At 52.9% G+C, this 25,613-nt stretch overlaps 1 protein-coding gene across 2 annotated transcripts; it reads left to right on the forward strand.

Annotated features, from left to right (window-relative positions):
- The first annotated feature begins 12,646 nt into the window (after nucleotides 1-12,646).
- Nucleotides 12,647-25,249, forward strand: CD276 (CD276 molecule). Of its 2 annotated transcripts, XM_066558967.1 has the most exons (8): nucleotides 12,647-12,704; nucleotides 17,048-17,165; nucleotides 18,083-18,433; nucleotides 19,548-19,844; nucleotides 21,292-21,432; nucleotides 22,755-22,796; nucleotides 23,584-23,619; nucleotides 24,258-25,249. In XM_066558967.1, exons 2-8 carry the CDS (start codon nucleotides 17,117-17,119, stop codon nucleotides 24,278-24,280), a joined length of 939 nt encoding a protein of 312 aa, XP_066415064.1. In that variant the 5' UTR covers nucleotides 12,647-12,704; nucleotides 17,048-17,116; the 3' UTR covers nucleotides 24,281-25,249. The 2 variants fall into 2 exon arrangements, with proteins under 2 accessions (XP_066415064.1, XP_066415065.1); XM_066558968.1 differs by lacking the exon at nucleotides 22,755-22,796.
- The last annotated feature ends 364 nt before the right edge of the window (nucleotides 25,250-25,613 follow it).

Below are 25,613 nucleotides of genomic sequence, written 5' to 3' on the forward strand. Positions count from 1 at the left end.
AGGAATGAAATAGCCTCAGTGGAAAAGCTGAAACCTTCCCATGTGCTTTTACAAAGCAGAACTAGAAGAAAAAGTAATAAATTTTGGGGAAAAAATTATGGTCTTGGTTTGAACAGACAGGTGTCTGCTAAGGAAGGGAGCAGCCTCCCTTGAAATGGAAAATGTAAACCCCTTCCCTCTGAATTATTGTAATTTTGAAATTAAGGGGCTCTCAGGCAAAGATAAAGGAGCAGGAATAACAGTTCTTTACTAGAGAAAAAATAAAAATAAAATAAAAATGCAGCGATACAAACCAACCCTGCCAGAGTGAGAGCAGGCCCTGTCCCCCTGTGTGTCAGGGTGGTGGCACAGCCCCATCCCATGGGGGCTCAGCCCTCCTGCAGTGCCAGCTGTGGTTCTGCTGGAGCAGGGATCCTGCACAAGGGGGGAGTTTTCCTCTGCAGCTCCAGGGCTGCTGGAGATGGGCCTGGGCTCCCTCTGGCAATGCAGGGCAGCAGAAAGCTGCTCCTCTGGGAATGCACTGGGCAAAGGCTGCTGGGGTGTCCCAAAGCTCAGATTGGATCCAGGTAGGAATGCTTGGCTCCTCCCCTGGGCAGAGCATCTCCCCATGGGATGATGGAATTTTATCAGCCATGCAGGAACACTCACTGGCGCATGAACAGAAGATAATCAATAATTAATGGCCCATGAACAGAAGAGATCTCCTGGAGGGAGGGTTGGTTGTGGAAGAGCTAAAGGAAACTGTCCAATGAACAGAGGAGAACTGCCCCAGCTGTAACAGATGGAAATAGAGTGCACAGCCCCATTTCCAACCTAAGGCATGGTGACAGAGCTGGGTGCCCGTTTGGCCCTAAGAGGGTCCCTGAGGTGCACATTTCCCCCTGCTCCTCTGGCAATGCAGGGCAGCAGAAGCTGCTCCTCTGGGAATGCACTGGGCAAAGGCTGCTGGGGTGTCCCAAACCTCAGATTGGATCCAGGTAGGAATGCTCGGCTCCTCCCCTGGGCAGAGCATCTCCCCATGGGATGATGGAATTTTATCAGCCATGCAGGGACACTCACTGGCCCATGAACAGAAGATAATTAATAATTAATGGCCCATGAACAGAAGAGATCTCCTGGAGGGAGGATTGGTTGTGGAAGAGATTAAAAAAAACTGCCCAAAGAAGAGAAGAGAACTGTCCCACCTCTAACAGATGGTGATAGAATACAAAACCCTGTCACATCTTTCCACATAAGACTATTGCAATGCTGTGGGGCTACATTAGACTATGATAAATTGGGTAAGGAAATGCTAAAGTAGAGCAAAGGATTGTCTGTGAAAGGGACCCTGGAGGGAGAGGCTGGGCCTGGGGGTAAGAAAAGCAGCTCTGGGCTCAACAGGAGCGAGAGGCAGAGCTGGGAAAGGCTGGGGAGTGGCAGCAGGGCTGGAAATCTCATCCCTGAGGGTTGTGACAGGCTGGACAGTGGCAGCAGGGCTGGAAATCTCATCCCTGCAGGCTGTGAGAGGCTGGAGAGTGGTGGCAGGGCTGGAAATCTCATCCCTGGAGCAGCTTTGCCTCTCCAAAGCCGTGGTGGGTGTGGAGTTGGGGCTATGCAGGAGCAGCTTCACCCTCTGTCCCCTTCCAGGGCTCCAGCACTCGCTGCTGCTCCCTGATAAAAAAACAAAGTTCACTTTTTAGAATTTTTAGAAGTTTCTTAAGGGATAAAAGGGATAAAATGCAGCACTGGGGTGCATGACTGTTTTCCAAAAGCACACAGTTAACTTAAACAATGTTCTCTATTTATTGTTAAATTACAGGAGGTACATGCATATTCATAAGAATTTTTACATATCAAAACATTTATTTGAGTTTGGATGTTTTGATTGGTTTTAACCTTTGACTTGTCCCCATGCCAACATAAACCAATATATTTTATTTCTTCTTGTGGTTCCATCCTGCTGTATTTTCACTCCCTGATAATGAGGGTCAATAAATTCTTCTCTTTTTTTGGTGCAGTGGTTTCTGTTTCAGTTATCTTGTCTTTCAGATAAGATAGTCCCCAAATGTGGGAAATCACCTAATTATTTTACACCATTACATGAAAAAGCATTTTAACATTTTACAGCCTTTATTATGTTACCATCTAAAATATTATATATTAAACTACTATTTATAAAAGCTATTCAGTGCATACATAAACTGACAGATTATATTCTATCAAAAGCAGTAATTACAAACTGTACTATATCAGGATTTTTGTGATCAATAATAACTTGCAAAAGCTAATAGATAAATGCAAGAGCTAATATTGATATTTGTTATTTATAATACAGAGATCATGGAATGACTTCCAGACTTTGGGCAAACCCTGCTGGTGTTGGGTGCAGAGGTTATTCCAGGCCTTTGCTGACACCTGCCCTTCTCTGGGCTCTGTTTGAGCAAATAAGCAGAGTGTAAAGGTTAAAAAAGGCTCTGTGTTTCCATGGAGAGCTGCCCTGCTTGGAAAATGCAAGATGTGCCTGGGGTGTGTGTTCTATCACCATCTGTTACAGCTGGGGCAGTTCTCCTCTGTTCATTGGGCAGTTTCCTTTAGCTCTTCACAAACAACCGTCCCTCCAGGAGATCTCTTCTGTTCATGGGCCATTAATTATTAATTATCTTCTGTTCATGACCAGTGAGTGTCTCCTACTCTCCTTTATTAAACTTTTTACATTTTCACAGCAGAGTGAACGTGTTTTTCCCATTCTTCCTTCCATGCTGGCTGCTGCCTCAGAGGAAGGAGGAATGAGAAGGAGGAGGAGGAGGAGGATGCTGCTGAGGTGGAGAAGCCACTTTGGGAAGGGCTTTTCTTGGAAAAAACCTCCGTTCTGTGTGCCATGGGATGGGCTCCAAAAATAAGCGAGCCTGGCAATGTGGTGTGCTCACAGTCAGCTGCTCCACGAGCAGCAGCACGGGGTTATTCCATCCCAGGCTCCCTCCCCATGGGATCAGCCCTTTCCCAGCGCTGGGGTAACTGGGACAGCCACAGGGCTGGCTGGGCTGGAGCAGCACTGCCTGCTGGGAACCCTCAGCTTGCAGAGTGTTTCACACTGCAGGGTTTGGTGGGACAGGCACACCCGGCTTTGCTGGGAAACGGGGCTGCACAGGGAGAGGGGCGGTGTGCCACAGAGGGACACTCACAGGAGCCCGGGCTTTGGGGTGTGTCCGTGTGTCTGTGTGTCCGTATATCCATGTGTCTGTGTGTCCATGTGGCCATCTGTCTGTGTGCAGCCTGGCAGCAGGATGTGCCTCTGGGGCAGTGTGGGACAGGGCAGGGCAGTGTGTCCATGTGTCCGTGTGTCCATGTGTCCATATATCCATGTGTCCGTATATCCATGTGTCTGTGTGTCCATGTGGCCATCTGTCTGTGTGCAGCCTGGCAGCAGGATGTGCCTCTGGGGCAGTGTGGGACAGGGCAGGGCAGTGTGTCCATGTGTCCGTGTGTCCATGTGTCCATATATCCATGTGTCCGTATATCCATGTGTCTGTGTGTCCATGTGGCCATCTGTCTGTGTGCAGCCTGGCAGCAGGATGTGCCTCTGGGGCAGTGTGGGACAGGGCAGGGCAGTGTGTCCATGTGTCCGTGTGTCCATGTGTCCATATATCCATGTGTCCATGTGTCCGTATATCCATGTGTCTGTGTGTCCATGTGGCTGTCTGTCTGTGTGCAGCCTGGCAGCAGGATGTGCCTCTGGGGCAGTGTGGGACAGGGCAGGGCAGTGTGTCTGTATGTCCATGTGTCCGTGTGTCCGTGTGTCTGTATATCCATGTGTCTGTATGTCCATGTGTCCATGTGTCCATGTGTCCATGTGTCCATGTGGCCGTCTGTCTGTGTGCAGCCTGGCAGCAGGATGTGCCTCTGGGGCAGTGTGGGACAGGGCAGGGCAGTGTGTCCATGTGTCTGTGTGTCCATGTGTCTGTGTGTCCATGTGTCCATGTGTCCATATATCCATGTGTTCATGTGTCCATGTGTCCATATATCCATGTGTCCGTGTGTCCATGTGGCCGTCTGTCTGTGTGCAGCCTGGCAGCAGGATGTGCCTCTGGGGCAGTGTGGGACAGGGCAGGGCAATGTGTCCGTGTGTCCATGTGTCCATATGTCCATGTGGCCGTTTGTCTGTGTGTAGCCTGGCAGAAGGATGTGCTTCTGGGGCAGTGTGGGACAGGGCAGGGCAATGTGTCCGTATATCCATGTGTCCGTGTGTCCGTATATCCACGTGTTCGTGTGTCCGTGTGTCCGTATATCCACGTGTTCGTGTGTCCATGTGTCCGTGTGTCCATGTGTCTGTATATCCACGTGTCCATGTGCAGCCTGGCAGCAGGATGTGCCTCTGGGGCACTGGCATGCAGGATAGGACAGTGTGTCTGTGTGTCTGCATGTCCATGTGTCTGTGCACAGCAGGATGTGCCTCTGGGGCAGTGAGATGCAGGACAGGGCAGGGCTGTGTGTCCATGTGTCTGTGTCCGTGTGTCTGTGTGCAGCCTGGCAGCAGCATGTGCCTCTGGGGCAGTGGGGTGCAGGGTAGGGCAATGTGTCCATCTGTCTGTGTGTCCGTTTGTCCATGTGCAGCAGGATGTGTGTTTGGGGCAGTGGGGTGCAGTGTGGGACAGGGCAGTCTGTCTGTGTGTCTGTTTGTCTGTGTGTCTGCGTGCAGCCTGGCAGTAGGATGTGTCTCTGGGGCAGCAGGATGCAGTGTGGGACAGGGCAGTGTGTCTGTATGTCCATGTGTCTGTATGTCTGTGTGTCCATGTGTCTGTATGTCTGTGTGTCCGTGCACAGCAGGACGTGCCTCAGGGGCACTGGGATGTGGTGTGGGACAGGGCAGTGTGTCTGTATGTCCATGTGTCTGTATGTCTGTGTGTCCATGTGTCTGTATGTCTGTGTGTCTGTGCGCAGCAGGATGTGCCTCTGGGGCACTGGGATGCAGGGCAGTGTGTCTGTGTGTCCATGTGTCCATGTGTCCGTGCACAGCAGGACGTGCCTCTGGGGCACTGGGATGCAGGGCAGTGTGTCTGTGTGTCCCTGTTGTCCATGTGTCCATGTGTCCATGCACAGCAGGACGTGCCTCTGGTGCACTGGGATGCAGGGCAGTGTGTCTGTGTGTCCCTGTTGTCCATGTGTCCATGTGTCCGTGCACAGCAGGACGTGCCTCTGGAATCCCTCACGGCACACAGAGCGCTCTGCCAGGCCCTGTGTGATGCTGGTGGCACCTCCCAGGCAGGAGCCAGGAGCAGATCTCCAGAGGATCTCGGGATGCTCCTCAGCCTCAGTCCCTGGCGGGAGGGACCTTAACCCCATCCTGCCCGGGCAGAGCCACCTCCCGCTGTCCTGGGTGCTCCCAGCCCTGGCCAGCCTGGCCTGGGCACTGCCAGGGCAGCCACAGCTGCTCCGGGCAGCCCTGCTTTAGGATTTGGCCTATTTCAGGTAACTTTAGGGAAAATAAAAGTGTAGGGTGAAGCCTCCAGGTCTGTCAGCTCTTTGGTGTGCCCACAGACCTCACCCTGTACCAGGTGGCACTGGCTGTCCCCCCCTGGTGACAGCTCTCTTGAACTTCCACATGGCTGGGCCGTGGTGTCCCCACTTCCCTGGGGACATGGTGACCCCATGGGCACTGCCAGGTGTTTGTCCTGCCTGGCTGCCCCTGCTCTTGTAGCACCGTGGGGTTTGTAGTTCATTGAAGAAAAGACCTCAAAGAAACCTTTTAGAGATAACAGCTCTTTTTTCCCGAACCCTGAAGGGATGAAAGCCATGCTGGAAGCAATCTTTGCTGGGCCAAAGAAAAGCCTGGTGGCTTTTCTCTGATAACAAAATACCTGGCTGATATTTACAGATAGCTGGGCTGCTCTGAGCTGAATTCATTCCCTGGGAGATCAAAACGCTGCACGTGCTTTGGGACTGGAGCAGGAACCTCTGGCTCCTTCCTTCCTGCTGAATTTCAGGAATTTCAGGTGGAATTTTTGCCAGGAATTTTGCCAGGTGGATGCTCCTGCTGCCTTCCAGCCTGGCTCCAGGGATTGAAAGGGGATGACAGAGCACCAAAGGGTGATGCCTTTGGGGGAGAAGATCTCATATTTCCTCAATCTGGGGGGTAAAATCTGTGGGAAATGGATTTGTAGAGAATTCTCAGGGCCTGACAGAAGTCTCACATATCTGTATGCACACCCTGAGAGAAGAAATGCTGACTGAGAAATGCCATGGAATAGGACAGACATTGTGGAGAGAGAAATGGAACCAGAAACAAGTTTCAAAGTTGCAAATAAAACCAGATACTTTGGAGAAATAGAACTATGAAAGATGCATTTTAGATTATTGGCTTTAGAGCATTTCCAGCATGGTGTGACAAAAGCTGATAGGCCCAGAAACACTTACAATGTAATTAGGAAATAGTTGGCTTCTGATTGTGATAGTGTGAATTATGACATCTGTATTGTCCCACCCTTCACATGAGACTGAAAATGGATAAAAGTTTTTAAAACACCTCTCAGCTGCCCCATCTCTGGGTCAGCAAAGGGTTAAACCTGACCAAAATCCACTTCTTTGCCTTCTTCCTGCTGTCCTTGCTGGCTGTGGGGTGCAGGTGGCAGCAGAGCTGGGGGGAGGACGTGGGGAGGAAGCAGGAGGAGAGCAGAAGGGAAAAGCCTCATTTTCCATGCCTGGGGGAGGGAAGGGCTCTGGAGCACGGCTGGTTCCTCATCCCTTCACTCCTCCCAGAACAGAGGAGCTTTTCATCCTGGAAAAGCCTCTGAGAAAGGGCACAGCCCTCCCCGAGGAGCAGGGAACAGCCTGGGCTGACATTGCTGAGAGAGAGATGGAACCAAAACTCAGAAACAAGCTGGGAAAGATGGCCTTGCAAAAAGAGCCAATATTTCAGAGAATTCAAACTGGAAAGATGAATTGGAGCAGGACCACGTGGAGGAAAAATAGAGGGGATTGGTGTTAAATATAGGTAAAAATATAGCTGATTTGTGTTAAATACAGGTAAAAATACAGATAAAATATAGGTAAAAATATTGGTGATTGGTGTTAAAATATAGGTAAAAATATAGGTAAATATAAATAAAAATATAGGTAATAATAAGGGTGATTGTGTTAAATAGAGGTAAAAATTTATGTAAAATTATATGTGATTGGTGTTAAATATAGGTTAAAATATAAGTAGAAATGTAGGTGATTGGTGTTAAATATAGGTAATAATATCAGTAAAAATACAGGTAAAAACAGAAGTGATTTGTGTTAAATATAGGTAAAAATATAGGTAAAAATAGAGGTGATTGTATTAAATATAAGTAAAATATAGGTGATTTGTGTAAAATATAGGTAAAAATATAAGTAAAATATAAGTGATTGGTATTAAATATAGGTAAAATATAGATAAAATAGAGGTGATTGGTGTTGAATATAGGTAAAATACAGGTAAAAACAGAGGTGAAAATACAGATGATTGGTGTTACATATAGGCAAAAATACAGGTTACTGGTATTAAATATAGGTAAAAACATAGGTGATTTGTGTTAAATATAGATAAATTATAGCTAAACTATAGGCAAAAATAGAGGTGATTGGTGTTAAATACAGGTAAAAATACAGGTAAAAATATAGATAAAATCCAGGTAAAAATAGAGGTGATGGGTGTGAGGAGTATTAGCAGCATTGTGTAGAAAGCTAATAGGCTGAGAACCATGTATAAGGTATTTTAACCAGGAAATAGACTGGCTTCTGATGGAATGGCATTGAGCTTTACACATTTTTATGTCTCACCCTTCAATGGGATTGAGAATGGAATAAAAATCTTTTAAAAGTTGCCCCATCTGTAAAAGCTGGGAATAATCTGACAGCACCAGATGGGCTGGAAGGTCCTTCCCAACCCAAACCCTCCTGGGATTCCTTGATTTCAGAGGTTTTTGGGGATGGAAGGGGGGGATTTACCCTTGCACTGGGGAGAAATGATGCCTCAGGTTTAGCTTTTCTATTTTTCAGATTTAGCATGTGGCTCTGGGCTTCATATTATGGGATGGTGAGCTCTCTGCACAGAGCAGGGAGACAAAACAATTCCTGCTCCAGCTGGGCACCTGTGGCATTCACATTCTCTGAAAAAATTCCTTTGCCCAAGTTTTTTTCTCCTGGGAAGCTGAAAGGCAGAGAGAGGCCTCAGAGAAAAGGGAAACAATTCTTATCTCATGTGCTTCTCCTGTGCTGTGCTCATGTGGAATGTGTTTGGAGATTGCTCACCCACAGGTGATTGTTTCACTGCATTCTGCTGGGAGTTGTTCTCACTCTTGGGCCAATCAGGGCCAAACTGTGACAGGACTCTGGAAAGAGTCACAAGTTTTTGTTTTTATCTTTTTAGCATTCAGTAAGTATATATAATACAATACAATACAATACAATACAATACAATACAATACAATACAATTCCTTCTGAGAACATGGAGTCAGATGCATCATTCCTGCCTTCATCAGGGCATCCCAGCAAATACCACAGGGACCAAGGACAAATGATCCAAATTTTGGGCCCAAGAGCACAAACACTGGTGGAATGAAGAGAGAAAAACAAGGATGGGACTTCATAACCTAAACCCGGAATTGGACAATTAACTCCAATATGCAAATGGAGCAGAATTTATACAAGTGAGAGACCCCATGACCAGCTGTCCATTTTTGTGACCATCATTTTGGGTCCAGCTTGGGTGTGGCCCTGGCTGGGCTCTTGTGCTGCCCAAGGTGAATCCATTGAGGAGATCCTTTTAATAAATCCCTTTATATATATATAATTGTTATTATTATATCCTCAATAGATATAATTAAAGGGATTCTTTATTCTTTAACTCAGTGTAGTCTCTGTTCTAGCTCAGCCTTCCCAAGGCATCACTGGGTCAGTCCTGAGCCTTCTGGGTGCTGGGAGGAAATTTGGGAATGATCCTCCTGAGCCCCACACTTTTGATTCCCAGATCCCAACTGCTGGAAAGCAGAGCTGTGCAGCATTCCCATGGTGATAATGGGAATTTTCACCAGCAGAAACAGCCCTGATCCCCTGAGCCGACCCTGGGTGTGTCCCAGCACCTCCTTCCTGCTCCTGACTGAATCCTGGCCTTATTTTTTGCAAGAATTATTTTGCAAGAATTAACCTTGCAAATCCCAGCCCTGTGCTTCACCTTTCTGTGGGGTTTGGGGTCATTTTTTATGCACATTTCTTCTCCCCACACACCTGGGCTACTGCAGGGTTTGAGGAAGGAAAATAAGCCATAAATAATCATTTGGGATGGAGACATCCCTGACTGAAACTCCCCCCTGGAAGCCTTTGCATTGTTAATTAAGAGCAGCATGGATTTTAATTCTGAGTGTGTTTTGGTGTTAAAACCTGCCTTTGTTTCCAACCTGCTTTGTTTTTCCTGTTTTTTTTTATTTTTATTAATTTTTTGGTGTTTCTGTTTAACCCTCAGAAATCTCCAGGTGCCTCCAAACACCACCAGGAGCAGAGCAGCTGAGAAATCAAAGCAGTGGTGCTGCTTTTATCACCTGGACTGCTGGGAGAAGGGACAAAATCAGGACTCTGGGAAGGTGGGGAGCCCTGCCCTGGACACTGCTGGCAGTTGGTATATTTTTGGGGGGAATTTATGTCTTTTTTGCGGGGAATTTATGTCTTTTTGGAGGGGGATTAATGTATTTTTGGGGGGGGGGATTTATGTCCTTTTCGGGGATTTATGTCTTTTTTGGGGGGAATTTATTACTTTTTTTGGGGAGGATTTATGTCTTTTTTGGTCTTTTTGGTGGATTGCACCTGTGGTTTTGGGGTGCTGAGGTTTGATGCTGGAGTTGTTGTGCCAGGCTGATCCCCAGCAGCGTGGGCAGTGGGGCAGGGAGGGAATTCTGCCCTGCTCAGGTGAGACCCCACCTGCAACATCAGCATCAGGACCTGGAGCTGCTGGAGAGGGCCCAGAGGAGGCCCTGGAGCTGCTCCAAGGCTGGAGCCAGGCTGGGGGTGCTCACCTGGACAAGAGAAGCTCCAGGGAGATTTTGGGGCTCCTGGCAGAGCCTGAAGGGGCTCCAGGAGGGCTGGAGAGGGACTGGGGACAAGGGATGGAGGGACAGGACACAGGGAATGGCTGCCACTGCCAGAGGGCAGGGATGGATGGGAGATTGGGAAGGTGAGGTGACCCTGGGATGGAATTCCCTGTGTTCCATCCCTCTGTTTTAAAAACTTTTATTCCATTTTCAATCTCATAAAAAAAGTAAAACTCTACAGATGTTATGGTTCACACCATCACAATCAAAACCCAACTATTTCCTAATTACAAAACATTATAAATATTTCTTAACCAATCAACTTTTTACCACACCATACTATAAATACCTTAAAACCAATCATCTAAAACAACCCCTCATAAATCCTACTACATCTTTCATAATTCCATTTCTCTAAAGCATCTAATCTTATCTATAAAACTATCCTTTAAAACTTTTTTCTCTCTCAACAATCTCCATCCTATTCCATAACATTTCTAAATCAACATTTCTTATCTCAAAGTTTACATATGTGCAAAATCCTCCCTTGCCTGCCAGGGATAAAAAAAAACCCAACCAAACAAACATGGAATGGTTTAAATATAGCAGGTCTGGGGTTATTTTAACTCTCACCTTTCCATTTTCAGCTCTCCAGCTCTGGGTGTTGCAGCTTTCCCCTGTAATCAAAAGGGTGAGGAGCTTCCTGTGCTCTGCAGCCAAGAAAGGCCCAAACCACCCTCATTTTGGGGGTTCCCTTCCAGTGCCAGGGCTCCCAAAATTTTGGGGTTTCCCCTGCATAGTGGTTTTGGTTCACTAATTTGAGATTTTATTCGATTTGAGAAATCAAAAAAAGATTTTTTGATGTTTAAAATTTAAGATCAAACTTGAAAAGTTGAGATTTTTCTAATTTGATATTTGAAAGTTTTGAGAAAAAAATTGAGATTTTTTTTTTTTGAGATTTTTACCCTCAAATTAACCTCTAATTTGATGTTAATTTAGGTTCATTCCCTAAATTCCTCCCGTGTCAAACCATGACACCCCTGTGTCCCCAGCAGCGCTTTCTGCCTGGCACGGAGCGGGGAAATCATTAACCAGGATTTTCCTGGGAAGCAGCCTGGGCTCCACCTGGCAAATTCCAGCTGCCCTCTGTCCTCCCCACAGGAGATGGCTCAGCCCTCCTGCCTGGTTCCATGCAGCTCATCCTGAATCTGAGATCCCCAAAGTCCTGAATTTTAGATCCCCAAAATCCTGAATTTTAGATCTCCAAAATCCCGAATTTGAGATCTCAAAAAGCCCTGGTTCCGTGCACCACATCTTGACTTTGAGTTCTCCAAAGTCCTGCATCTCATCCTGAATTTCAGATCTCCAGAATCCCTGGTTTTGTGCACCTCATCCCAAATCTGAGCTCTCCAAAATCCCTGGTTCCGTGCACCTCATCCTGACTTTGAGATTTCCAAAATCCTGAATCTGAGCTCTCCAAAATCCCTGGTTCCATGTATCTCATCCCAAATCTGAGATCACCAAAATCCCTCATTCCGTGCAGCCCATCCTGACTTTGAGATCTCCTCATCCTGAATCTGAGATCTCCAAAATCCTGAATTTCAGATCTCCAAAATCTCTGGTTCCTTGTATCTCATCCCAAATCTGAGATCACCAAAATCCCCATTCCATGCACCTCATCATGAATCTGGGGTCTCCAAAATCCCGAATTTGAGATCTCCAAAATCCCTGGTTCCATGCACCTCATCCTGAATCTGAGATCTCCAAAATCCTGACTTTGAGATCTCCAAAATCTCTGGTTCCATGCACCTCATCCTGAATCTGAGATCACCAAAATCCCCATTCCATGCACCTCATCATGAATCTGGGATCTCTAAAATCCCGAATTTGAGATCTCCAAAATCTCTGGTTGTGTGCACCTCATCCTGACTCTGAGATTTCCAAAATCCCTGGTTCTGTGTATCTCATCCCAAATTTCAGATCCCCAAAATCCCCAGTTCCATGTACCTCATCCTGACTTTGAGATCTCAAAATCCCAGGCACCCCAATCCCCAGCTCACTGCTCCCCAATCCCCATTCCCGACTCCCCATTCCCCTGGCTCCGTGTCCCTCTCCCGGCTCCCCAATCCCCTGGCTCCCCAATCCCCTGGCTCCCCAATTCCCATTCCCGGCTCCCCAATCCCCTGGCTCCCCAATCCCCATTCCCGGCTCCCCAATCCCCTGGTTCCCCAATCCCCATTCCCGGCTCCCCAATCCCCATTCCCGGCTCCCCAATCCCCTGGCTCCCCAATCCCCATTCCCGGCTCCCCAATCCCCTGGCTCTGTGTCCCATTCCCGGCTCCCCAATCCCCTGGCTCCGTGTCCCATTCCCGGCTCCCCATTCCCCTGCCTCCGTGTCCCTCTCCCAGCTCCCCAATCCCCATTCCCGGCTCCCCAATCCCCTGGCTCTGTGTCCCATTCCGGGCTCCCCAATCCCCTGGCTCCATGTCCCTCTGCCGGTTCCCCAATCTCCATTCCCGGCTCCCCAATCCCCTGGCTCCCTGTCCCCATTCCCGGCTCCCCATTCCCCTGGCTCCGTGTCCCGCTCCAGGCTCCTCCCGCCCGTTCCCGGCAGGAAGCGCTCCCAGCCAATCGTGCCGGGGCCGCCGCCCGCCGCCCGCGCTGCCTCCGCCGCGGGCCCGGTGAGTGCGGGGGCTCCGGGGGGCTCGGGGGCTCCGGGTGCGGCCGCAGCGGGGCCGGCCCAGCCCGAGGGAGCTGCGGGGCCGCCCCGCTCCGCTGCCCCTCCCGCGGGCCGCGCTCCGCTCGGGCGGGGTTCCGGGCGGACGGGGGGAGAAAGAAGGGAGGGAAGGAGGGAGGGAGGAATGAATGGGGCTCCCCCGGGGGGTTCGGGGAGCCCCGCGGGGGTTGGGGGGCTGCGGGGGTCCCCCCGGTCCCCGGGGCGCAGGCAGGGGTGGGTGGCACCCCGGGATGCTCGGGAATCCCACTGGAAGCGCCCTATTGGGTACGCGGGGCTGAAGGCGGCCCGCGGTGCCGGGAGGAAGCGCTGGTTCCCTTTTTCCCCGCCGAGACAAGGGAGAGCCTGCCCAGCCTTCCTCCGGCCCACTGGGGCATCCCGACTCGCAATCCCTTCCTCCCGGCCAGGATCACCCCGAGTCCCTGTCCCTTCCTCCCGGCAAGGATCACCCCGAGTCCCTGTCCCTTCCTTCTGCCAAGTATTGCACCCCAAATCTTCATCTCTTCCTCCTCCCAGTATCACCCCAAATCCCTTCCTCCTTCCCAGTATTACACCCCAAATCCGTGTCCCTTCCTTCTGTCAAGTATTGCACCCCAAATTCTCATCCCTTCCTCCTCCCAGTATCACCCCAAATCCCTTCCTCCTTCCCAGTATTGTACCCCAAATCTTTGTCCCTTCCTTCTGTCACATATTGCACCCCAAATCTTCATCCCTTCCTCCTTCCCAGTATCACCCCAAATCCTCATTCCTTCCTCCTCCTGGTATTGCACCCCAAATCCTCATCTCTTTCTCCTTCCCAGTATTGCACCCCAAATCCCTTCTACCTCCCAGTATCACCCCAAATCCTCATCCCTTCCTCCTGCCAGGTGTCACCCTGAATCCTCGTCCCTTCCTAGCCCCAAACACCCCACCCTGAACCCCCGATGGGATTTGGTTGCTGTGTCCCATCTTTCCACACCCCATCCCCACAGAGTCCCACGTGAGGCGTTGCTGCTGCACGCCCACAACTTGAGCAGGACCTAAAAATAGTCCTGAGCAGAGCCTGGCTCTTGGCTCGAGGAGAGGGACAGAGGGGGGCCTGACCCAGGCACCCCAAAAATTACATTTTTATTTAGTTTATTACTTCTAAAATGATCTTTCTTTAGTTCACTTAAGGAGAGAAGTCTTTCTTGTTGATGTTATGGAGAATTTTTTGTGAGTTCTCTCATGGTTCTTTTACAAATAACAGCTGCCTGGGGAAATTTATTACCTGAAAATTTATTATTTGTTATCCTGAAGCCCCTATTATTTCCTACAAGCCTTCCCACATCTTGTTTATGGGTTGTGCTCACTTGTGGGGTATTGTTTTAAAGATGAGCTGTTTAAAGGTAAAAGTTCTCATTATCTATCTCTAAAATGATCTTCATCTCTGGGAACAGAGATCTGTTTCTTTTCCTTCCTGGGGGCACAGGGTCTCATCACTCTTTTCTTTTTCTCTGTTTAAACTTCTGCTTACTTTAATATGGAGGCCTTTTCTCAATATTAATTTGAACCCTTCATCTCCCTATACTTTCATGTGTTATAGGGAAAAAGAGTATTTTTTCCATAGCTTACAAGAGGATTTTAACCCTTAAATTAAGGCATCTCCTCATTCCTCCCATCTGGGACTTCTTTTTCATCCATGTCTTCATGTTGTTCTTTTACATCTTGTTCCTTTCTCTCACTCGAGTGAGGATTGAAGCACTGAAAGGGTTAACAGTTTCCTTGGGGCTTGCAAATGGTCAGTGGGAGGCAAGGACTTTTCCCTGGACCCGGGGGATAATTTGGGATTATAAAAAAAACAGGGAACGGGTGAGGTGTGGTTCTGGGGGATTGAATTATCCCTGGGCTTTCTGGAGGGAAGTTTTGTGGGATTCCTTCTATCCCCACTTGAGGTCTTGGGGGTCCCACACCAGGCTTGGGGAAACTGAGTCACAGCACGGTGGTGGCAGCAGGAGGGTTGGGGACACGGGTGTCACCTTCCTGTGACCCCCTGAGCCAGCCTGGCAGAACTGTAGGGAAGAGAGGATTTGTTCAATGTCCCCAGGAAAAGGGAAGGGTTCCAAGGGGGATGAGTTGGGGTTTCCCTCTCCCCCCATCGCCTTTTCCCTCCTTCCTGGCTCCCTGGGATGGGTTTGGTTGGGAAAAGTTTGGGACAGGGGGTGGGAAAAATCCTGAATTGTTCGTTTTGCCTCATGCTCAGGAGGGAAGGAGAGGGGAAGCATTCTTAGGGCTCTTGGCGTAGAAATGGGCCTCAGTTTCCCCTTGTGCCTCAGTTCCCCTCCTTTTACCTCAGTTTCCTTATTCCCTGTGCCTCAGTTTCCCCCATTCCCTGTGCACCAGTTTCCCCTTGAGCCTCAGTTTCCTCTTATGTCTCAGTTTCTTCCATTCCCTGTGCCTCAATTTCCTCCATTCCCTGTGTCTGTTTCCCCCCTTGTGCCTCAGTTTCCCCCATTCCCTGTGCCCCACTTTTCCCCTTGTGCCTCAGTTTCCCCCATTCCCTATGCCCCAGTTTCCCCCTGTGCCCGTTTCCCACTTGTGTGTCAGTTTCCCCATTCCCTGTGCCTCAGTTTCCCCCATACCTCAGTTTCCTCTTTGTGCCCCAGTTTCCCCCATTCCCTGGACCTTTTTCCCCTCTTTCTGCCTCAGTTTCTCCGTGGGAGCCACAGGGGTGGCAGTGCCATGACCCCACGGCGGGGGGGGGGGGTGCCAATGCCAGGGGCTCTGGGCAGGGACCCTGGAATGGGCTGGGACAGGGAGGGGACACGGAGGGGACACAACGACACCATGGGATGGGATGGGACAGAGAGGGGATGGAGTGGGACCCTGGGATGGGATGGCACAGGGAGGGGACAGGGACAGGACGCAGCAGGGACACTGGGATGTGCTGGGACAGGGAACAGGATACAGGGGGACTCTGGGATGGGATGGGACAGGGAGGAGACACAGCGGGACCCTGGGATGAGCTGGCACAGGGAGGGACAGTGCCGTGACCCTACAGATGTGGCAGTGCCGTGACCCCACAGGCACAGGACCCTACAGATCCCAGCGGGACCCTGGGATGGGCTGGCATGGCCCGGGGAGGGGACACAGTGGGACCCGGCAGGGGACAGGGAAGGGACACAGTGGGACCCGGGGAGGGGACACAGTGGGACCGGAGAGGGGACAGGGAGGGGACACAGTGGGACCCGGCAGGGGACAGGGAGGGGACACAGTGGGACCCGGCAGGGGACAGGGAGGGCCCTGCAGTGGCGCCGCTGCCCGGAGCTGGTTCGGGTCACGCTGCGGCTCCTCGGGAATCCAGCGGGGCCGGGCACTCTGCCCTCACCTTCTGTGCCTCCATCTCCGCTTTAACTCCCCTGCTCCGGGCACACATCCTGGAGCTTCTGTGGGCAGGGATGAGCCTCGCTGCTGCCCCGGAGCTGCCGGGAATCCGCAGCCCTGTCCCTTGGAGCTGCTCCCGTTGGGCTTGGAGCGAAATCCCGGCCCCTGGGAGCTCCTCTTGGAGCACGGGGCTTGAGCGGGCCAGCAATGCAGGGAACAGCTGGGAAAGATGAAAAGGGAAGGGAAGGGAAGGGAAGGGAAGGGAAGGGAAGGGAAGGGAAGGGAAGGGAAGGGAAGGGAAGGGAAGGGAAGGGAAGGGAAGGGAAGGGAAGGGAAGGGAAGGGAAGGGAAGGGAAGGGAAGGGAAGGGAAGGGAAGGGAAGGGAAGGGAAGGGAAGGGAAGGGAAGGGAAGGGAAGGGAAGGGAAGGGGCTCACATGGCTTCCCTGGGGCACAGCTGGCTCCGTCAGTGCCAGGAATGCAGCAATGCCTCTGGCTGTGCCAGGCTGAAGCTGAACCCCTTCCTGGGGGTGGTGTCTGATGGGGTGCTGCTCCCCAGGATTGGCTGGTGTGGGATCCCCAGGATCCCTGGGAATGGCTGCAGTGCGATCCCTGGGAATGGCTGCCCTGCGATCCTGGGGAAGGGCTGCAGTGGGATCCCTGGGAATGCCGTGGGATCCCTGGGAATGGCTGGTGTGGGATCCCTGGGAATACCATGGGATCCCTGGGAATACCATGGGATCCCTGGGAATGGCTGGTGTGGGATCCCTGGGAATACCATGGGATCCCTGGGAATGGCTGGTGTAGGATCCCTGGGAATGCCCTGGGATCCCTAGGAATGGTTGGTGTGGGATCCCTGGGAATGCCGTGGGATCCCCAGCCTGTTCCCTTCCCTTGCTCTGTCCCTCCATCCCAGCACCATCCCAGCCTTTCCTTGTGTTTTCCCTCAGCTCTGGGTTCCCAGAGAGGATCCTCCCCACCAGGATTCGCGCTCCTGCTTTCTCATCCTGGCCTTTCCCATGCCAAGAATGCCCTTCCCGCTGCTCATCCTGGCACTCGGCCTGGCAGGTGAGTGGGGCTGGTGGCACCACCCCGCAGGAGATGTCCCCAGTGCCCCCCATGTCCCGACAGAGCCGTGCCCTGAGCTGGCATCTCCCACTGGGTGTTTCTCCTGGATTTGTGCTCCATGGGGTGACAGCCTTGGGTGGCACCTCCTGGCAGGGGACAGCTCCTGGCAGGGGACAGCTCCTTCCCACCGGGGTCACTCAGTCCTGGCGGATCCCCCTTCCGAGGAGAGCAGTTGGCAGTGCCACCTCAGTTCCAGCCAGGCTGGCTCCTGGTATTCATTGTTATCCCTTCCCTTGCCTTGTTATTGGGATGAGCTGGAATCCTGCCAGGGCACTGGGATGAGCTGGAATCGTGCTGTGCCACCCCAGCTGGCACCGTGCTGGAGCACTGGTGCCACCTAGCGCTGCCAGCCTGGCCAGGGCTGGCTCCTCCTGGGGACTTGTGTCCCCAGCACTGCCACCAGCCGTCCTGTCCCTGTGGGGACAACCTGGGCTCTGTGCCCTTGAGCAGGTTTGGGTGCCCATGGCTGCTCCTGGCTTCTCCTGGCAGCTGTAGGTGCCCCAGTTTGGTGCTGGATATGGGACTGTCCCCCTTCTAGCAAGGTGGCATAGCTGGGGACAGTCCTGAGATGCCACCTGCCCATGTGTCCCTCCCATGGGCATTGCTTGGATGTTATCCATGTTTTGGTGCTCCTGGCTGCTCCTGGCAGCTGTAGGTGCCCCAGTTTGGTGCTGGATGTGGGACTGTCCCCCTTCCAGCAGGGTGGCATAGCTGGGGACAGTCCTGGGGACAGCCACCAGCCCACATGTCCCTCCCACGGGCATCCGTCAATTTTCTCAGCCACCATCCAGGTGCAGAATCCCACATCAGGAAGTTCTCCTGCAGCTGTCACAGCTTGTCCCCATCCCCTCCCGCAGGCGCCATGGAGATCCAGGTGCCGGAGGAGCCCGTGGTGGCCCTGTTTGGCCACGACGCCACCCTGCTGTGCTCCTTCTCTCCCGAGGCCAACTTCAGCGTGGCCGAGCTGAGCCTCATCTGGCAGCTGACGGACACCAAGCGCGTGGTGCACGAATTCTCCGGCGGCCAGGACCGGCTGCAGGACCAGGGCCGCGGCTACGCCAACCGCACGGCGCTCTTCTACGACCAGCTGCAGCGGGGCAACGTGTCCCTGCTGCTGCGCCGCGTGCGCATCGCCGACGAGGGCAGCTTCACCTGCTTCGTGCGCGTGCGCGACTACGACAGCGCCGCCGTCGCGCTGCAGGTGGCAGGTGAGAGCCCCTGGAGATGGGGAGTGGTGGCTGTGCCGCCCCAAAATGTTCCCTGGGCAGTGCAATCCGTGCCCTGCTGAGGCTCCTGGCTGCAGGACCACCTTGGCCAGCAGTGACCCTCAGCTGAGGATGGGTTTGGCAGCTGGAAGATCCCAATCCTGGCTGGTCCAGCTCCCCATCCCAGTCCTCACTCTGGTGCCCCCTTGTCCCCAAAATGTTCCCTGGGCAGTGTGATCCGTGCCCTGCTGAGGCTCCTGGCTGAGGGGCTGCCTCAGCTGGCAGTGACCCTCAGCTGAGGATGGGTTTGGCAGCTGGAAGATCTCAATCCCGGCAGCTGCAAGATCCCCTCCCAATCCTGGCTGGTCCAGCTCCCCATCCCAATCCTTACACCAGTCCCCCCCTTGTCCCCAAAATGTTCCCTGGGCAGTGTGATCCATGCCCTGCTGAGGCTCCTGGCTGAGGGGCTGCCTCAGCTGGCAGTGACCCTCAGCTGAGGATGGGTTTAGCCCCATCTCAGGGCTGGCCCAGCTCCCCATCCCAATCCTCTCTCCAATTCCTTCTTGTCCCCCACAGGTCCTCCCCAAAATGTTTCTGGGGGAGTGACAGAGAGGGGCCATTTTGGCCAGCCATCAGTGACCCTCAGCTGAGGATGGGTTTAGCAGCTGGAAGAGCCCATCCTGATGGGGCTGGCCAAGCTCCCCATCCCAATCCTCACTTCAGTCCCTCCTTGTTCCCAAAATATTCCCTGGGCAGTGTGATCTGTGCCCTGCTGAACTCCTCAGCTGAGGATGGGTTTGGCAGCTGGAAGATCCCAATCCTGACAGCCGCAAGTTCCCATCCCAATCCTGGCTGGGTAGGGATCCCCATCCCAATCCCTACTCTGGTCCCTGCCTGGCCCCCACAGCACCTCCCCAAAATGTTCCCTGGGCAGTGTGATCCATGCCCTGCCGAGGTTCCTGGCTGAAGGGCCACCTTGGCCATCAGTGACCCTCAGCTGAGGATGGATTTGGCAGCTGGAAGATCCCAATCCCGGCAGCTGCAAATTCCCATCCCAATCCTGGCTGGCCCCACTCCTGTTCCCAGCCCTCACTGCTGTCCCCCCCTGTCCCCACAGCTCCCTACTCCAAGCCCAGCGTGCACCTGGAGCCCAGCAAGGACCTGAAGCCGGGCGACGTGGCCGAGGTGACGTGCCACGCGTCCCGCGGCTACCCCGAGGCCAGCGTGCTGTGGCAGGACAGCCGGGGTGCCAACCTGACTGCCAACGTCACCACGTGGCAGGTGGCCAACGAGGAGGGGCTCTTCGAGGTGCACAGCGTCCTGCGCGTGCTGGTGGAGCCCAGCGTCACCTACTCGTGCCTGGTGCTCAACGCCGCGCTGCGCCAGCAGGGCCACGCCTCTGTCACCATCACGGGTGAGCCCGGGCTGGGGAGGGGACACTGCCACCCAGAGCCTGCCAGGAGGGGCTGACAAGGTGACCATAGTGGCACTGCCACACAGAGACAGCCAGGAGGGGCTGAGGAGGGGACACTGCCACCCAGAGCCAGCCAGGAGAGGTGGCACTGCCACCCAAAGCCAGCCAGAAGGGGCTGGGGGAGGTGGCAGTGGCAGCCAAAGCCATCCAGGAGGGGTGGGAGATGTGGCACTGCCACCCAGAGTCTGCCAGGAGGTCTGGGGGAGGTGGCACTGCCACCCAGAGCCAGCTTGGAGGGGCTGGGGGAGGTGGCACTGCCACCCAGAGCCACCCAGGAGGGCTGGGGGAGGTGACAGTGGTAGCCAAAGCCAGCTGAGATAGTTGGGGGAGGTGGCAGTGCCATGCAAAGCCAGCTAGGAGGGGCTGGAGAGGTGACCATGGTGGCACTGCTGTGCAGAGCCTGCCAGGAGGAGCTGGGGGAGGTGGCACTGTCACCCAGAGCCAGCCAGGAAGCACTGGGGGAGGTGACACTGACAGCCAGAGCCGCTGGAGGAGGTGGCACTGTCACCCAGAGCCAGCCAGGAGGGGCTGGGGGAGGTGACACTGGCACCCAAAGCCACTCAGGGGACAGTGGGGCAGGTGGCCGTGGTGACAGTGTCACCCATAGGCACCCAGGAAGGCTGGGGGAGGTGACCATGGGGGCACCCAGCATGGCTGGGGAAGGTGACCGGGGGCCACCCAGGAGGGCTGGGTGAGGTGGCACTGCCACCCAAAGCCACCCAGAGCTTGGGAAGGGATTCCTGGCTGGGCTGGCATTCCCAGAGCACTGTGGCTGTCCCTGGATCCCAGGCTAGGTGGGACAGAGCTTGGAGCAGCCTGGGACAGTGGGAGGTGGCACTGCCATGGCAGGGGGTGGCAGCAGGTGACACTTAAGTCTTCCACGGGGACATTCCATGCCCCCAGGAAGCAGTTCCTGGGGCTGGGTTGTGATCCAGCCTGGATGTGGGGTCACCCTGGATCATCCTGGATGTGGGATCACCCTCAAAGTTGGATCATCCTGGGTTTTGGGGCATCCTGGGTGTTGGATCACCCCAGATATGGGGTCATCCTGGATATGGGATCACCCCAGATGAGGGATCACCCTGGGTGTGGGATCATCCTGGATATGGGATCACCCTGGATACGGGATCACCCTGGATATGGGGTCACCCCAGATTGGGGATCACCCCGGGGGTGGGATCATCCTGGTTGTGGGATCACCCCGGATATGGGATCACCCCTGATGTGGGATCACCCCGGATGTGGGGTCACCCTGGATATGGGGTCACTCCGGATATGGGGTCACCCTGGGTATGGGGTCCCTCCGGATGTGGGGTCACCCTGGGTATGGGGTCCCGCTGCCATTCCCGGGTGCTGATCCAGGCCCTTTTCCGTCCCTCCCCGCAAGGCCAGCCCCTGGCATTCCCGGCGGTGGCCCTGTGGGTGACAGTGGCCCTGGCCGTGTGCGTGGTGGCCCTGCTGGGCGTCCTGGCCTTCGTGTGCCACCAGAAGATCCGGGAGAGCTGCCGGGAGGACGAGGAGCGCGCAGGTGAATCCCGGGAAAGGCCGGGAGGGGACGGATGGCACCGGAGGGACACCAGGGGGTGGCACTGCCACGCGTGTCCCCTTTTCCCATGGCTGGGACACCTCTGATGCCTTCTCCCATTTCGGGTCATATTCCACAGTTTTATGGGGTGGTGTTTGCACCACAGGGGATTTGTTCCCAAAAAGCTCCCAGAATGGCTCTGCCACCCTCAGGAATGACCTTTTATCCATGGGTTTTGTCCATGGATTTTTTTTTCCAGTTTCTATTGGGAATTGCCTTTTTTCCATGGTTTTTTTCCTATGAATTTTGCTCCCAGTTTCCCTCAGGAATTGCCTTTTCCCATGGTTTTTTCCATGGTTTTTGCTCCCTGTTTCTCTTGGGAATGATCTTTTCCCCATGTCTTTTTATCATGGATTTTGCTCCCAGTTTCTATTGGGAATGACCTTTTTTCCATGGGTTTGCCCCCAGTTTCCCTCAAGAATGACCTTTTTTCCATGGATTTTTTCTCCCTGTTTCTCTTGGGAATGACCTTTTTTCAATGTTTTTTTTTTAATGGATTTTGGAAAAAAATGCTCCAAGTTTCTATTAGGAATTACCTTTTTTCCATGGATTTGCTCCCAGTTTCTCTTGGAAATGACCTTTTTTCCATATTTTTTTTCCATGGATTTTGCTCCCAGTTTCCCTTGGGAATGCCTTTTTTTCATGGATTTTGCTCCCACTTTCTCTTGGGAATTACCTTTTTTCCACAGATTTTTTCCATGGATTTTGCTCCCTGTTTCTCTTGGGAATGACCTTTTTTCCATGTTTTTTTCCCATGGATTTTGCTCCCAGTTTCTCTTGGAAATGACATTTTTATCATGGATTTTTTCCATGGATTTGCTCCCCGTTTCTCTTGGGAAGACCTTTTTTCCATGGATTTTTTCATGGATTTACTCCCAGTTTCCCTTGGGAATGACCTTTTTCCCATGTTTTTTCCCCATGGGTTTTGCTCCCAGTTTCTCTTGGGAATTTCCTTTTTCCATGGGATTTTTCCATGGATTTTGCTCCCAGGAACAGCAGCAGGGGATGGGAACTTCCTGGGGTCCTGGTGGGTGCTGGAGGGAGGGAAGAGCCTCCCAGTCTGGGGTATCCCAAATTTTGGGGGATCCAGGGATCCCTCTCCAGGTGGTTTTTAGCTGTGCCAAACCCATGGCTGTCCCTTGGAGCTGGGGCTTTTCCCGTTGGGATTTTTGGGAATGTGGTGGCCTGGAAAGGCCAGGATGCTCCAAGGGGCACCCCCAGAATCCCAGGAATGGGGTTCCCACCTCGGGATCCTTGTTTTCCAGGGCCAGAGGAGCGGGATGAGGAGGGGGAGGAGCCCAAGACAGGTGGGTGCCCCATCCTGGTTCGGGGTGGCCCCTTCCCTATTCCCGATTTTCTGACACTCCTGATCCTGGATAAACCTCCCCATTCCCAAATAAAACCTCCCTATTCCTTAATAAACCTCCTCATTCCATAATAAAACCTTCTCATTCCTTAATAAACTTCCCAATACTTTAATAAAATCTCCCAACTCCCAAATCAAACCTCCCAATTCCTTAATAAAATGACAGAATTCCATAATAAAATCTCCCAGTTCCTTAATAAACCTCCCAACTCCTTAATAAAATCTCCCAATACCCAAATAAAACCTCTCCATTCCTTAAAAAAACCTTCAAAATCCCGAATAAAGCCTCCAAATTCCCAAATAAAACCTCCCAACTCCTTAATAAAATCTCCCCATTCCTTAATAAAATCTCCCAATTCCTGAATAAAATCTCCCATTTCCTTAATGAAAGGACAGAATTCTGTAATAAAACCTCCCAATTCCTTAATAAAATCTCACAATTCCCAAATAAAACCTCCCATTCTTTAATTAATGACAGAATTCCTTAATAAAATGTCAGAATTCCCAAATCAAACCTCCCAATTCCATAATTGCCCAGCATCCAGCAGCTCCATGATGTTCCTGGGGATTCCCTTTATCCACGGGCACAGGACCAAACCCTGGGAATTCTGTAGGGAAATTGGGAATGGGGTCGCTTTTGGGGTTTATCCCCCAAAAATGGGATTTTGGGGCCGTTTCCTTTGGGAATGGGATAGGATTGATAACAAGATGTTTTTCTCTTTTTCCAGCTCTGCAGCTGCTGGAAAACACTGAGAGCAGAGAGGGTGAGTGGATATTTCTGGCAAATCCGGGATAATTCCTATTTTCTCCCTAAAATCTGCATGGGAAACATTTGTCAGGTTTCAAGGGGTATTTCCCCCCCCCCCTATTTTCGTTTTCTCATGGGTTTTCTATCAGCTTTTCCCAGATTATGGTTTTCCATTTCCCCATTTCCCAGTTTTTCATGATTTTCCCCAGTTTTTCCCATTTTCTCCTGGCATCCAGTGGCTCCTGCATCCCTTCTTTTCCTGGCCACTCTGGATGGGGAAAAGCCTCCCCACACCCAACCCTGGAAGGAATTTGGGGGTTTTTTGGGGTTTCCATGGATTTTCTGGCATGATGGGAATTGCTGGGGTTGGAAAAGGATCCAGAGTTTTCCAAGCTGCGGCCCCAATAATCCATTAATCCATTAATGTATTAATTTATCAATTTATTTATTCATTTATCAATTCATTTATTTGTTGATTTATTGATTTGATAATCCATTAATCCATTAATCCATTAATCCATTATTTCATTACTCTATTGATTTATTAGTTCATTAGTTCATTAATCTGTTGATTTATCAATCCCATCCCGGCAGTTCCCTTCCCCGTGCCGGCAGTTCCATGTTTTCCCTCTCAATTCCCTTTCCCCCGCCCAGGTCGGGAGCAGGAGATCGATTGACGGCAGCCCCGGCCCCGCCCGCCTGTCCCCGAGCCAGCGGCGACACCCCCGGGGCGGTGACACCTCCAGGCCGGTGACACCCCCGGGGCGGTGACACCTCCAGGCCGGTGACACCCCCGGGACAGCAACACCCCGGGGTCGGTGACACCCCCTCTGGGCAGTGACACCCCCGAGGTGGTGACACCTCCGAGCCAGTGACAACCCTGGGGTGGTGACACCCCCGGGGCAGTGACACCTCCAGGCCGGTGACACCCCCGGGGCAGTGACACCTCCAGACCGGTGACACCCCTGGGCGGTGACACCCCCGAGGTGGTGACACTTCTGGGCGGTGACACCCCCGGGGTGTCCTGGAGGGTGGACCCGAAGCTGCCGCCTGCCCCACCCCATTCCCGTTCCCCGCCTCCCGTCCTTCCCGGGAAAGGCGGGGTGAGGATCTGCCCGGTGTCCCTGTGTCCCTCTGCGTGTCCATCCCAGGGGGACATTCCCCGTTCCCTACTCTGGTGCTGCCCCGGGCGCCTTTCCCTGCCCTTTCCAAGCCCGGAGCCTCGGGAATGGTGGCTGGGGCGCGGGGGGCTCCAGGAGCCCCTTCCCCGCGCTCCTTTTCCCGCTCCCCGACTCCCTCTGGACTTGTCCTGGCCTTAACCGCTGGATCCCGGAGGGGTTTGTCCCACCAGGAATGATCCCGGGGCGTTTTTGGGAAGGGGGCACCCGCTGGCCGGGTGAGGTCCTGCTGTGGGGACGCCTCTGGGGACATCCTGAGCTCGTCATTCCCGTGGGACTGGGGGCTCCGGGTGCGTCCCAGGGTCCCCCCAGCACTGTTGGGGACGTGGGGACACCCTGAGTGCTGCTGTCCCGGAGCACGGGAAGTCCCTGAGGGCTCCTTGGGTGGAGTCCTTTAAAATCCGGGATCTGGAGGGTTTCTCGTGCCTTGACAAATAAATTTGGGACCGTGTTGGTCGATCCCTCCCAGCTCCGTGTGCTCTACGGGGTTTGGCTGGGAACGGTGTAAGGGTTGGGATTCCCAGAGGAAAAGATTTCCAGGGCCTGTTGGAGCCCCATCATGAGGAGGAAAATCCCAGAGGGATGCCTGAGCTTGCTCCTAAATTAAATCCCGCTGGCAAGATGGGGTGGGAATTCCTGGGGAATCCTTCCCCATAGGCTGGGAATTCCCAGGGGATCCTTCCCAAAGCCCTTCCTGAATCCCCTGTGGGGGATGGTTTTTGGTTGTCCTTCCCTGAGCTCAGCATCCTGGTGGGAGAACATTCCCAAAATCCAGCCCGGGAGAAGCGTGCCGGCCTCAGGCTGGGATGGAGAGGGATAGATGGTGGCTCCA

This window comes from Molothrus aeneus, chromosome 13 (assembly GCF_037042795.1).
Source record: "Molothrus aeneus isolate 106 chromosome 13, BPBGC_Maene_1.0, whole genome shotgun sequence".
NCBI lineage: Eukaryota > Metazoa > Chordata > Aves > Passeriformes > Icteridae > Molothrus > Molothrus aeneus.

Bases quoted from the DNA above. Each gene is read 5' to 3' on its own strand.
- CD276 (XM_066558967.1), top strand. From the start codon at position 17,117: ATGCCAAGAATGCCCTTCCCGCTGCTCATCCTGGCACTCGGCCTGGCA. The intron at 21,433-22,754 runs GTGAATCCCGGG...CTTGTTTTCCAG, and splicing joins GGAGGACGAGGAGCGCGCAG to GGCCAGAGGAGCGGGATGAG. The intron at 23,620-24,257 runs GTGAGTGGATAT...TCCCCCGCCCAG, and splicing joins AAACACTGAGAGCAGAGAGG to GTCGGGAGCAGGAGATCGAT.